Raw genomic sequence first — 14028 nt, forward strand, 5'->3', positions numbered from 1 at the left:
TTTTTTGGTTGAGCGATAATAACTTTTATTTGTCCTGTCTTGAATCCTCTTGAAATCATTTTTTTGTGGTATATTTGATTTCTATTGTGCGTTTATTGAGCTCCCCACAACATGTAACTTTGTCAGATGAAGCCAGCTCACCAAATAAGATGTAAACGTGATGTCTTTATTAATTGTAGAGTGGCTCAACAAAGGGAGTTTGTTAAAGGAAGTTAAAAGATAGGGTAAGGTTAGGGCTTGCATGTTAGGGCAAAGCATGTTTGCTGTCTGTATCCCCTTTCATTGAACTTAATCATGTTTGCTGACACAAACACGGTCAATGGTCCTGCCACTGTGGTGTTGAGAGCCGCTCTTCGGTGAGGATGTGGTACAGACATGCAACGCTGTTTGCTCTGTAACCTAAGCTGCATAGCCCAACGCTTTAGAAAGCACAAGATCCCAAATCTCCAAATCTAATCCGGCAACCAAACTCCTTCAAACAAAATATCAGGTCAACAAATTCAACTTGAGGAGATTAAATATTTAAACAGGCATCCGGGCAAATGTATTGACTTCAAATGATTAAATATGATTCTTGCCTTTCAGATTTCTAACTTAACAATACTGTCTAGTAAGACACGCATTGATTCACTTGGGGAGAGTTGGCTAACACAAAACCAATAGATATAGTTAGGTTGTATGCTGAGGCATTACTCATTGACGTTGTGAGACTCATGAACAGTCATGGCCGGGTGTCAAAAGCGTCTTGTAATATTTGCAATGGCTTTATTTCACATATCTCAAGTGAAACTGTTACTACACCCATTTGTCATTTGTCCTCCTCCTCATGCTTATCAGTATGACCAGGGGGTAGGACATGATAAGCTTTAGGCTTCATCCTACTCCCTTTCAAAACAGTGATACCTGTATTTTTCGTTATTAGTTATTCTTTTAAAATCATGTTTGAAATACAGATGAATTCATTCATTCACTATCACTGACAATCAGACGTCCCAGTGCTACAGATTAAACTTGGTTTAGCACAATGCTTTGATTGGGCTCTCAATAATAATAATAACATGGATTTATATAGCGCCTTTCATAAAACCCAAGGACGCTTTACAATTCTAAAGGAAGTGGTCAGACAGACAAAACAGAAAACAAACAAAAACAAAACAGAAACAGTGACTAGGGGCCAAAGGCCTTGGTGAACAGATGGGTTTTGAGGGCTGATGTGAAGGAGTCCAGGCTGGGGGGGGGGGGCGTTGCAGATCACTGTGGAGAGGAGAGAGTTCCAGAGGTCTACAGTTTGGTGCAGGGGGTGGACAGCAGGCCCATGTCTCCACAGAGACTACTAAATTCCTTGATTTCATTAGTAATAGCATGATATGAACACTTGTTACATTGACATTGACATTTTTGGCATTTAGCAGACGCCTTTGTCCAAAGTGAATCATCTATCCAACAGTCATCATCATAAGAAAAATAATCTATGCTAGGGTCAGGCAGTCATAATGCTAGAAGACGGAAGAATTATGCTTTTTTTTACTAATTTATTTACAGTAGAGAAACTGTAAAGGGAGTTGAGAGGGGATGAAGAGGTCTTAGGAGGGACAAGGACATGTCGTTGTTGACATTGACTAATCGAGAGTGGTAGTCTTCTGGTAACAAACCCACTTCCTATTGTCTTGTCTGTTTTATGTGCATTCTCGGGTTGAAGCTCCTATCCTATAGTGAGCAGTGGTTGTCAACCCTCTCCACGGGGACCCCCAGCCACTCCACATGTTTGATCTGTCCCACCACCACCAGCACACCTGATACAACTAATCAGAATTGATTTGTACTTCATTAGTTGTATCAGGTGTGCTGGTGGTGGAACAGACCGAGGAGAGGGTTGAGGCCTGAGCTGGATTACTCTTCCTGCTACGACTGGTGGATTGATGATTCACTTGCTTAGTATTCAAATGTATTGATAGTAAGTCGCTTTGGAATAAGGCGTTTGCTAAATGCCAAAAATGTAAATGTTTGAGAACCACTGCTCTCTAGTCCAACCTTCTATCTCTCCCTTGTATCCCATTCTTCTCTCCTCTCTCCTCCAGACTATGGTTCTATCTCTCCCTTTGAACCCATTCTTCTCTCCTCTCTCCTCCAGACTATGGTTCTATCTCTCCCTTTGAACCCATTCTTCTCTCCTCTCTCCTCCAGACTATGGCGGGGGGGTTCAGCTGCAGGGTTGCTGCAGCCAGAGCAGCCTGAACAGTAACGGCAGCCTGCCCGGGGCGGGCAGCCACCGGAGGCTGTCTGAGCGTCGGGTCGCCAGCTGGGCCGCCTGCTTCGAGCGCCTGCTGCAGGACCCGGTGGGCGTCAGGTACTTCTCGGTACGTATCGCCCGCCTTAAAAGCACTCTAGGAAACGTAGTTTTTATATTGTTACATTTGTAAAATAGTGAAAATACCACCGCTCATCCGTCATCAGACTTAGCTGAGGTGCTGGAACTGAAGAGTATCAGTAGAGTGCAAAATAACAGCATCCAGCACACTCAAACACTGTGCAGAAACGTTGTTTATTGCGAGCTTTCAGTCATAGACCTTCTCCGGGCGTAGTATAATGTAAAAGCACTCTGGGAAACGTAGTTTTTATATTATTAGGCCTACATTCGTTGCCTGAAGAAGGTCTATGACCGAAAGCTTGCAATGAACTACGTTTTTTGAGTGTGTGTTTGAGTGTTTCGGATTCTGTTATTTTGCACTCTATTGATACTCTTCGGTTCCAGCACTTCAGCAAAGTCTGATATCACGGATGAGCGGTGGTGTTTTTTCACTGTTTGGATGTTATTACATTTGTGAAATGGCTTCAACAAACTCTCTATTTATCGGTCTCACTCATTCTCCGTTCACTTCAAATTAAACCAAAGCCACTGCAGACTATATTCCGTGTGATAGTCAAAGATAAACTGCTGAATCTCTCATCTTTTATATTCAATTGCTGAAATCAACATAAAATAGATTGTGTCAGAACACTCTCTAGTCTTATTATAGGTGAATGAATGAATGAATGGTCTTTATTGTCATTGCTACAGTACAGGTACCAAACAACGAAATTTAGGAGGGGTGGCTCCCCTGGTGTTAGGAAAGAAAAAAACACTTTAAAAAAAACACAAGAAGGGAAGGAGCTGGTTTACATAAATAAAGGCTATGTACACTATCCACTATACTATACTGTACAGATAGACGACTAGGGTTGTCATATTGCACAATAGTGTTATTGCACATTTATTTAAAGTGTCGCAGTTTGCAGGCTTGAAATGTACATATTTGTGCCTCAGCACTACACCTGATTTTTTCAGTCCAGCAGCTGCCATCAATCCGTCCAGACTGTCCAGGGCCCAGAACCTAGGTCTTTGCTGTGTTCAGGGCCTGGACGGCCCTAGGTAGTGTGAGATGTAACCGAGGTGTGTGTTTTTGTCTTCGCAGGAGTTTCTCAAGAAGGAATTCAGCGAGGAGAATATCTTGTTCTGGCAGGCCTGTGAATACTTCAGTCATGTTCCTGCGACCGATAAGAAGCAGGTATGTTACCTGCAAGCCATGCTTTAGCATCTGCTCACATTCACAACCTGGGTTGATGTTGTCTAACAATAATAATAACTTGTATTTGTATAGCACTTTTCTTGTAAACGTTGCAGCTCAAAGTGCTTCATTATCATTATATATCCTTATATTATCATTATATAATCATCATTTAATTATTTTATTATTTAAAGGCGATATTAAAAAAGATGGGGTTTTTAGTCTTGACTTGAACATATTTTGCTGAGGTTGCATCCCTAATGTAAACTGGCAGTGCATTCCACAATCTGGGTGCATAAAATGAGAATGCAGCCTCACCAAATCTCTTCTTTTGTACATGTGGTACACAGAGAAAACCAGCGTCAGAAGACCTGAGAGCTCTATTGGGCTGATATGCTAGCAAAAGATATTGTTATTGTTATAACAACGCCCACAGTCTCCTCCATAACACTAGTGTGCTGTACGTGGTTTATTGTTGGTATTGAGTATCCTCTTCCTCTCTCTTCCTCTCTCTTCCCCCTCCTCTTTCTTCCTCTTCCTCTCTCTTCCCCTCTCTTCCCCTCTCTTCCTCTCTCTTCCCCCTCCTCTCTCTTCCTCCCTCTCTCTTCCCCCTATTCCTCTCTCTTCCTCTCTCTTCCTCTCTCTTCCTCTTCCTCTCTCCAGCTGTCCCAGAGGGCGGGGGAGATCTATGACAGCTTCCTGTCCAGTAAGGCGACCACGCCGGTCAACATCGACAGTCAGGCCCAGCTGGCTGACGACGTCCTCACCTCCCCGCGGCCAGACATGTTCAAGGCCCAGCAGCTGCAGGTGAGGACGGAACCTTCTAGAATCTAGACGGCACCTTCTAGAATCTAGAATCTAGATTGATCTATGCTGGATTCTTTTTTTTGTTTTCTAAACCCTGATAGATTTTTCCTGCACCACAAGTATACTTTGTGTTTGTATGTGAAATGCTTTTTTCAACCATCTGCTTTTTCCTCTGGTGCTCTACTGGTGCCGTGCACAAACACACTAACATACACCCACACACACACGCACACACATACACACACACACACACACACACACACACACACACACACACACACACTAACATACACACACACACACACATACACACACTAACATACACACACTAACATACACCCACATGCATACAGACACACACACACACACACACACACCCCACACACACACACACACACACACACACTAACACACACACTAACACACACACACACACACACACACACACACACACACACACACACACACACACACACACACACACACACACACACACACACACTAACATACACACACACACACACATACACACACTAACATACACACACTAACATACACCCACATGCATACAGACACACACACACACACACACACCCCCCCCACACACACACACACACACACACACAGAAAGGCCTGTATATTTTCAGTCCTGGCATAAACAGAATGACAGAATTTTAACCCATTACGACATTGGTCTTAACACCGTGTCATAACTATTTATGACTGTGGATAACACCAGAGCCTTTCCTCCCGACCCTGCAGATCTTTAACCTGATGAAGTTTGACAGCTACTCCCGCTTCCTGAAGTCGGGGCTGTACCAGGAGTGCATGCTGGCCGAGGTGGAGGGCCGGTCCCTACCAGACCCGTACCAGATCCCCTGCAGCCCCGCCCCCTCCAAGCACAGCGCCAGCTCCGACCGCTCTACTCTCTCCACGCCCCATAAAGTAATAATAATAATAATAATAATAATAATAACAATAACTTTTATTTGTATAGCGCTTTTCCTGCAAACGTTGCAGCTCAAAGTGCTCGGGGTGGTCAAACGTTGCAGCTCAAAGTGCTTTTGGGGTAGACAATGACCCCTATCATTTTTGTATTGTGACCTAACAATTTCCTGGTCATGGAAAAACAAGTTAAATCTGTATCATTTACATTTTACATTTTTTACATTTAGCAGACGCCTTATTCCAAAGCGTCTTACAATCGATACATTTGACTAAGCAAGTGAAGCGTCAGTTCACCAGTCGTAGCAGGAAGAGTAATCTAGCTCAGGCCAGGGGCCATTGGCAGTCGTCGTGATAGAAGAAGAAAGAAAGAAAGTTTTTTTGTTTTTAATTAATAGACACTGGAGAGACAGTACAAGGGGGCCAGTAGAAGTCTTAGGAGGCATAGTATAGGGGAAAAGTAAGTGTCTTAGGAGACACAGTGCTGGGGGTTAGTAATGTCTCTATCATTTCGTATTGTGTGACCTACAATTCCTGGTCATGGAAAAACAAGTCAAATCTGTGTCCCTGGATGTGTCATATGGTGTGATGGTTCACACTGAAGTCTCCGAGGTGGTTGTGGTTGTGGTTGTGGTGGACTAACCTGAGCTGTGGTTGTTCTGTTCACACAGGAGGCCAGAAAGCAGCGGTCAGGAAGGTCGCTGACCGAGGAGTCCAGAGACGAGAACGCCGACAAGAAACGAGGGATCTTCTTCTCCTGGTCCAGGAACCGCAGCTTCGGGAAAGGACCCAAGAAGAAAGACATTGGCGAAATCAACCTGGGTGAGCAACTAACTCTCTGTTAGCCTAGCGTGCACGTCATTTATATGCATTATAATACATGTTTTGGGCGTTAAGCTTTTGTTGTGACATCCAAGCTATGTGGTTTTTACATTATGTGGTGTTTGTGTCAGATCAGTAGAAGTCATTGTACATGCTACAGGGTTCCCACGGGTCCTTGAAATCCTTGAACGTTTGTGAATTGGAGAAAAAGAAATCAAGGTCTTTTTCAAGTTTTTGAAAATAGACATGGGTCATTGAAAGTGCTTGAACAGTAAGCTTGAGAGTGCTCTCTCTCTCTCTAAAGAAACCCAATATATATTAAAAAATGTTTTACTTAGCTTGTCAACTAGTTCTTTCTCAAACTATGCCGTGTTGGGTCCTTGAATTTGATGGAATTGAGTCTTGAAAGGTCCTTGAAAGGTGCTTGAAAGGTGCTTGAAAGGTGCTTGAATTTATTTGATGTTTCAGAAGTTGTGGGAACCCTGATGCTAAGTAAATGGTGTAAAAGGTGTGTGGTACTTGTGGTTTTGAGTCGTAGCCTCACTCACTCTCTGGGTTTCTCTCTCTTTCTTCTCTCTCTCTCATCTCTTCTTCTCTGGTCAGATTTCTGGGGCAGTAACGGCAGGAGGGAGTCCCAGGGCTCACTGTCCTCCGGGGCCAGTCTGGAGCTGACCACTTCCTGCTCAGCGGGGAAGACCGAGGTAAGAACCCAGCTGACCACCAGGTCACCATGGCAACACGGAACCAAGATATTTCTGTTAGCTTTAACAGAATCGTTATCTGTTTTTACGCGATCATACTTTGCCCCGGCATATTCCTCGACTTGGGGGAGAGATTTGACTAGAGAACTAGACCTCTAAAGTTCGGTTATGGCAGGCCGTATAATGATACATTAACCAAGCAAAGAGTTCAATGCAGAGGGAGTGTTACAATTAAAAATAGAGAGTAGGCTACATCATTATTTTCCCCAAAAAGCAATTGGGTTTTTCAGCAAGAAAACATAACGAAATCACACAACAAATTAATTCACCTGTATACTGTAGGAAATGCTCATGCTTCTATTTTAACAGGCCCTCTAAACCCACCTCTTCATGCTTGCCTTCACCAGTTAACCCTCTCCCCCTCCCCTTCCCATGTGTCCCCAGCACTACTTTAATTAGGCCCCCTATACTTTCTATCATTAATTCTATCTGTTCAGTTTTTTAAGTGTCTTTGAGTGTCTAGAAAAGCGCTATATAAGTCTAATGTATTATTATTATTATTATTAGTAGTAGTAGTAGTAGTATTAGTAGTAGTAGTAGTTTTCCCCCCTGTTCTTCCTGTACAGAGTGTCTAGAAAAGCACTATAAGTCGAATGTATTATTATTATTATTATTATTATTATTATTATTATTCTTTTCTCTGAACACGTTTCCCCCTGTTGTTCCTGTTGCAGGGTGATAACCGCCACTCGGTGCCGGTGTGGGAGCGGGTGAGGGAGTCAGGCTCCCCCAAGCACTGCAGCGTCCTGCTGCCGGACGCCTCCTGCTCCTCCATCAGCCTGCGCCCCGGGGCCTCCATCAGAGAGGTGCTCCGGGACATCTGCCAGGGCCTGAGAGTCAACATGGCCGCCGTGGATCTCTTCCTGGTGGGAGGGGAGAAGGTGAGGGGAAACGAGATGCTGCTACGATATTTAAGCCTTATGGAACGAGAAGCCGTGGTATATCGTGGATATTGGCACAGCTAGCGGGGTGGCTAGGCACGATGTGAAGCGTGTCGTGGATATTGGCGGCACGGCTGGAACGCAAACTGACCGATAGAGACAATGGACCGGATCTATCCGTTGTATAGTACAATATCGTGTAAAATATCACAGTATATACACAATAATATAAATGATTGCTGAGGTAAGGTGGGGGACATGCCAGATATTTTTCTGTGAGAGAACAATATCACGATTATGCTCTAAATATCATAATATTTGATCATCTAGAATATCTGCCCCAATATTTGTTGCTCCTTCTGTCTCAGTCAAGCCAATCCAAAGATAGAACTATAAAAAAACACAGGAAAGAGGGAAATGATTTGTGGTGATTTACTGCAGATGCAATACTGCGTTAGGGTGGTTATTAGACTCTGGTACATGGCCTTCTGAGGATGTTATTAGGTGTTCATGGGTTTCTCTCTTGTTCTTTTCTTCGTAGCCACTGGTGCTCGACCAAGACTGCATGACCCTCAGCGCGCGGGACCTTAGACTGGAAAAACGTACTTTGTTCAGGTAAAACTACCACTTACTCTGATGAAATGACCCTCATACTGTATACCGGTAATAATATCTGTCTCTTTCCCCTTTTATACTGTTCCAACTCAAAGCACACGACTCTCTCCGCCTCCGTTCGTCTCATAGGGGGTCGGGATGTGCTGAAATTGTACGTGTTACAAATCCCTGCTCAGCTTTTGAAGCCCTGAGAAAATATACAGACAGTGTTTTGTCTTTTTGATCTATTTTCAGACTGGACTTGGTACCCATTAATCGCTCTGTGGGCTTGAAGGCCAAACCCACCAAACCCGTCACCGAGGTCCTGCGCCCGGTGGTGGCGAAATACGGCCTCCACCTCAGCGATCTGGTGGCCAAAATAGTAAGTATGGGAGTGGATTCCCTGGGGCTCGAAGCAAGCCGTGTCTCCCAACCCCAGCTTATGTAGCGCATGACAATGTCGCAGGGTGGAGTATCATCGGAGGCTTAGAAGCAAGTCACCACGCCGCATCCTCTTCCCGTAACGCTACTCGGTGGTTTAGCTCAGCCGGCCTCTCAAGATAGAGAAGCAGGTCTATAATTATGAATGACGACACTCCTGAAACATGTGGAGAGGAGAGGTTCCTCCCGCTAGGCAGGGAGTTTATTTTCGGGCCCTGTGGGTTTCCAACAAGCATTACCCAGCATGCATTACCCAGCATTACACAGTTACACAGTTACACAGTAACACAGTTACACAGTAACACAGTAACACAGTAACACAGTAACACAGTAACACAGTTACACAGTTACACAGTTACACAGTAACACAGTAACACAGTTACACAGTTACACAGTTACACAGTTACAGTTACACAGTTACACAGTCACACAGTCACACAGTAACACAGTTACACAGTAACACAGTAACACAGTTACACAGTTACACAGTCACACAGTTACACAGTTACACTGTTACAGTTACACAGTTACACAGTAACACAGTTACACAGTTACACAGTTACACAGTTACACAGTAACACAGTTACACAGTAACACAGTTACACAGTTACACAGTTACACAGTTACACAGTAACACAGTAACACAGTTACACAGTTACACAGTTACACAGTTACACAGTTACACAGTTACACAGTTACACAGTAACACAGTTACACAGTTACACAGTTACACAGTCACACAGTCACACAGTAACACAGTTACACAGTTACACAGTAACGCAGTAACACAGTTACACAGTTACACAGTTACACAGTAACACAGTTACACAGTTACACAGTTACACTGTTACAGTTACACAGTTACACAGTTACACAGTTACACAGTAACACAGTTACACAGTAACACAGTTACACAGTTACGCAGTAACGCAGTAACACAGTTACACAGTTACACAGTTACACAGTTACACAGTTACACAGTTACACAGTAACACAGTTACACAGTTACACAGTTACACAGTTACACAGTTACACAGTAACACAGTTACACAGTTACACAGTAACACAGTTACACAGTAACACAGTTACACAGTTACACAGTAACACAGTTACACAGTTACACAGTAACACAGTTACACAGTTACACAGTAACACAGTTACACAGTAACACAGTTACACAGTTACACAGTTACACAGTTACACAGTAACACAGTTACACAGTTACACAGTTACACAGTTACACAGTAACACAGTCACACAGTTACACAGTTACACAGTCACACAGTTACACAGTTACACAGTTACACAGTAACACAGTTACACAGTCACACAGTTACACAGTTACACAGTTACACAGTCACACAGTTACACAGTCACACAGTTACACAGTTACACAGTTACACAGTAACACAGTTACACAGTTACACAGTTACACTGTTACAGTTACACAGTTACACAGTAACACAGTTACACAGTTACACAGTAACACAGTAACACAGTTACACAGTTACACAGTAACACAGTTACACAGTAACACAGTAACACAGTTACACAGTTACACAGTTACACAGTTACACAGTAACACAGTAACACAGTTACACAGTTACACAGTAACACAGTAACACAGTTACACAGTAACACAGTAACACAGTTACACAGTTACACAGTCACACAGTTACACAGTTACACAGTTACACAGTCACACAGTTACACAGTTACACAGTCACACAGTTACACAGTTACACAGTTACACAGTTACACTGTTACAGTTACACAGTAACACAGTTACACAGTTACACAGTTACACAGTAACACAGTAACACAGTTACACAGTTACACAGTAACACAGTTACACAGTAACACAGTTACACAGTAACACAGTTACACAGTAACACAGTAACACAGTAACACAGTTACACAGTTACACAGTTACACAGTCACACAGTAACACAGTAACACAGTCACACAGTTACACAGTTATACAGTTACACAGTTACACAGTAACACAGTTACACGGTTACACAGTTACACAGTAACACAGTTACACAGTCACACAGTAACACAGTAACACAGTCACACAGTAACACAGTCACACAGTAACACAGTCACACAGTAACACAGTAACACAGTTACACAGTAACACCGTTACACAGTCACACAGTCACACAGTTACACAGTTACACAGTTACACAGTTACACAGTCACACAGTTACACAGTTACACAGTCACACAGTAACACAGTTACACAGTTACACAGTTACACAGACACATTTTAAAATAGTAGTGGAGATGATTAGATTAGATTTATTGTTCCCACAGGGGGGAAATTCATTTTCACACCACTGTATAGTATACATATATATAGATATATATACAACGCTGTATAACACAGACAACAACAGACAGTACTACACATTACAGATACACAAGTACACACACTCAGCGCAGTCTGTTATTTAAGGCAACAAAGGCAGCGGGGGGATCAGGCTTTTGCCAAAGCGAGGCCCTTGGCAAAGGCTCATGACGTGGCTTAGTTACAACAACTTGATTGTGCTGTTAAATTTAAAACCCCTCATAAACCGACTTTCATGACGTGCTAATAATAGTAGCATCATCATCATCATGCTGATTTGCTTAGAAGAAATGTCCACCTGCTGATAAGGCTAATGATCTGAAATGGTTAGCATGCTGCTTGCTAATCTGGTAAAAAAAAAAAAAACTCCTGTGTTTGTTTGAACAGAGCGGGGAGACGGAGCCTCTGGACCTGGGCGCCCCCATATCCAGCCTGGACGGCCTCCGCGTGGTGCTGGACCGAGCCGACCCAGCCTCAGGGAAAGGTAAGACCTCTCCGCTGCACTTGTTAGGGTGAAATTCTTTCGGAGGCATCTTGTTTAAATCCTGTTTATCTTAACTGGGCTTTGGTTCTCAAGGGAGGCGATAAGGATTCTAGAATTCTTAGGCTTCTAGAATTCTTAGCCTTCCTGGCTCCAGGCCAAGGCTCATGTGAGGCCCAGATGTTTTGTGGCCGACTTGTTGACCGCAGGCTGTGAGATACCGTTCATTCCTGTGTTCCTCCTTGACCCTGGTCGGTCACTATTGAGTAAGCAGCCCGTCGTCGTGTGAGCCGAGAGCTCCGATTGAAAGTCTGAATCCAACAATCCTTTCAGCATCAAATGTATTCCGTCCTCATGCCCCATTTGGAATTAATACTTCCAATATCATATAGAAATCATCATTACAGCACTACTGCACGTTGAAACACACGCTTAAGGTCAACTACCAACCCTGAGAAATGGCCACTGTGGCCACTGACACGCTGAGGTTCCCAAGCGGGCCAAGATCGGAAGAATGGCGCTAGTGTGTTCCTCCTAACGTTGACTATGTTGACATCTCTGCACATTTGTCTGCACAGGAATTCAATTACGCTGCAATCAATGTCCTGTCTTGTTGTCCTGCTGCCGCTGATGAACAGAGATATCACAGTTATGGAGGACGTGTGTGAATAGACTGAATACTTCTCTCTCACTCTCTCACTTTCTCACTCTCTCACACTCTCTCTCTCTCTCTCACTCTCTCACTCTCTCACTCTCTCTCTCTCTCTCACTCTCTCACTCTCTCACTCTCTCTCTCTCTCACACTCTCTCACTCTCTCTCTCTCACTCTCTCACTCTCTCTCTCTCTCTCTCTCACTCTCTCACTCTCTCTCTCACACTCTCTCTCTCTCACTCTCTCACTCTCTCTCTCTCTCACTCTCTCTCTCTCTCACTCTCTCTCTCTCTCCACAGAAAAGTCTAAGTCGGGATCCATAAAGGGCCACGCGCCAAACTTGACCACCAGGAGTCTCTCAGCATCAGTAAGGACGTTACTCTAACTTCAAATGTTCTTTCATGCTGACGTTTAATGTATTAAATGTTTATGTTTTAAGTTTCCAACTTTCTAACTGAAATTTTATAACATGTGGTGATTGTCCCTGCCCCTGTCCCTATCCTGCTTCTTTGTAACAACCTCACAATAAATTGTCACAATAATCACTATTAACATGATACTTTGTGTGTTTTTGTCAAGTTTTAAAATGCCCTTTTTTTTAAACTTCTGATCTCGTTGCGTCTTCTTGCTTGAGCGCTGGTTGTGGCTGACTTAACCCCTGACCTTTCTGTAGCGTAGCCTCGTAGTCGAGACCTGACCTCGTCTGCTACAGATTTATGTTAGGGTTCTTCTGGCTTTACCAAAGTATTTACTCTGGTACAACCTGGATACCAGAAGGATTGACGAAGGTCAAGAGAAGGCCTAAGTTCAGAAGGTCAAGAGAAGAAGGCCTAAGTTCAGAAGGTCAAGAGAAGAAGGCCTAAGTTCAGAAGGTCAAGTAAAAAAAAAGAAAAGAAAAAAAAGGCTCCTGTGTCTTTTGTGCCTCATCCACTTCTAGAACGCTTATCCCAGATCTCCAATACTTCTGGAAACTTCTAGAATCTGGCCCTTATGCATGGCATTCGTGTTAGCGCTACACATTATCACCCAAAGCCCCCCCCCCCCCCCCCTATAACATCCCTACCCCCTCGTACACCCCCTTACCTTAACAGAGTCCGTTGTTATTGTTGCGTCTGCAGGTAGATGAAAGGTCATCAGGGAAGGACTGTTCTGTGAGAGCAAGCGGACCAAACGCATCGCTGCCGCTGGAAAAGAGAAAACAGAAAAAGATTAATATAGACGAAGCGGAAGGTAACATCTCCTTCTTCTCTCTAATCCTGGTGGTTTCTGAGCTCTGCTTCGCCTCATGACTAATGTCTATTGTTCGCTCTTTTCGCATTTCTAAAAATCGTTTTGTTTTTTTCCTGTGAAGTGTCAGGGCCGTGTTGCATGTTAACACTAGAACAGCCGTGCCTTTTTACCTATTATAAGAGCCGCCTCGGGGGGTCAAAGGACCATAGTCTTTACAATGGGAAGCTGCTATTTACACACAACGACCACTAGTTGGCCATCTTGTAAATTAGCCCGCTTCCTACACAGAAAAACTGTGAAATAGCTTCATACTAGCTTATCCTGATGTGATTTTGAACATGTAAGGATACTGGGTGGTAGAACGCACACATCTAGGAAAAGTCATGAAAGGAGGGTCCTGAAATTAGAAATTTTGCAAAGATATAACATCTTTCTTTACTCTCAGGCTCACGGCTATTCTAGTGTTAAACTTACTATATTTTCTTTCACCTGACTCATTGGTTATGTTTCACCAAA

At 43.5% G+C, this 14028-nt stretch overlaps 1 protein-coding gene across 1 annotated transcript in view; it reads left to right on the forward strand.

Moving 5' to 3' along the window:
- The window catches only part of rgs12a (regulator of G protein signaling 12a), a gene marked incomplete at both ends in the record, with an annotated part of 49134 nt that overhangs the window by 24861 nt on the left and 10245 nt on the right, over positions 1-14028 (forward strand). Inside the window, 12 exons of the mRNA XM_080544178.1 lie at positions 2185-2357; positions 3453-3545; positions 4209-4352; positions 5115-5297; positions 5969-6119; positions 6723-6820; positions 7555-7761; positions 8303-8376; positions 8611-8737; positions 11537-11633; positions 12582-12649; positions 13401-13512. Of these exons, the coding sequence (XP_080400304.1) occupies positions 2185-2357; positions 3453-3545; positions 4209-4352; positions 5115-5297; positions 5969-6119; positions 6723-6820; positions 7555-7761; positions 8303-8376; positions 8611-8737; positions 11537-11633; positions 12582-12649; positions 13401-13512 (1527 nt within the window). The remainder of the gene's footprint in view (positions 1-2184; positions 2358-3452; positions 3546-4208; positions 4353-5114; positions 5298-5968; positions 6120-6722; positions 6821-7554; positions 7762-8302; positions 8377-8610; positions 8738-11536; positions 11634-12581; positions 12650-13400; positions 13513-14028) is intronic.

The sequence above is a fragment of the Nansenia antarctica genome (assembly GCF_963989245.1).
Source record: "Nansenia antarctica genome assembly, chromosome: 13".
NCBI classification, from domain to species: Eukaryota; Metazoa; Chordata; class Actinopteri; order Argentiniformes; family Microstomatidae; genus Nansenia; species Nansenia antarctica.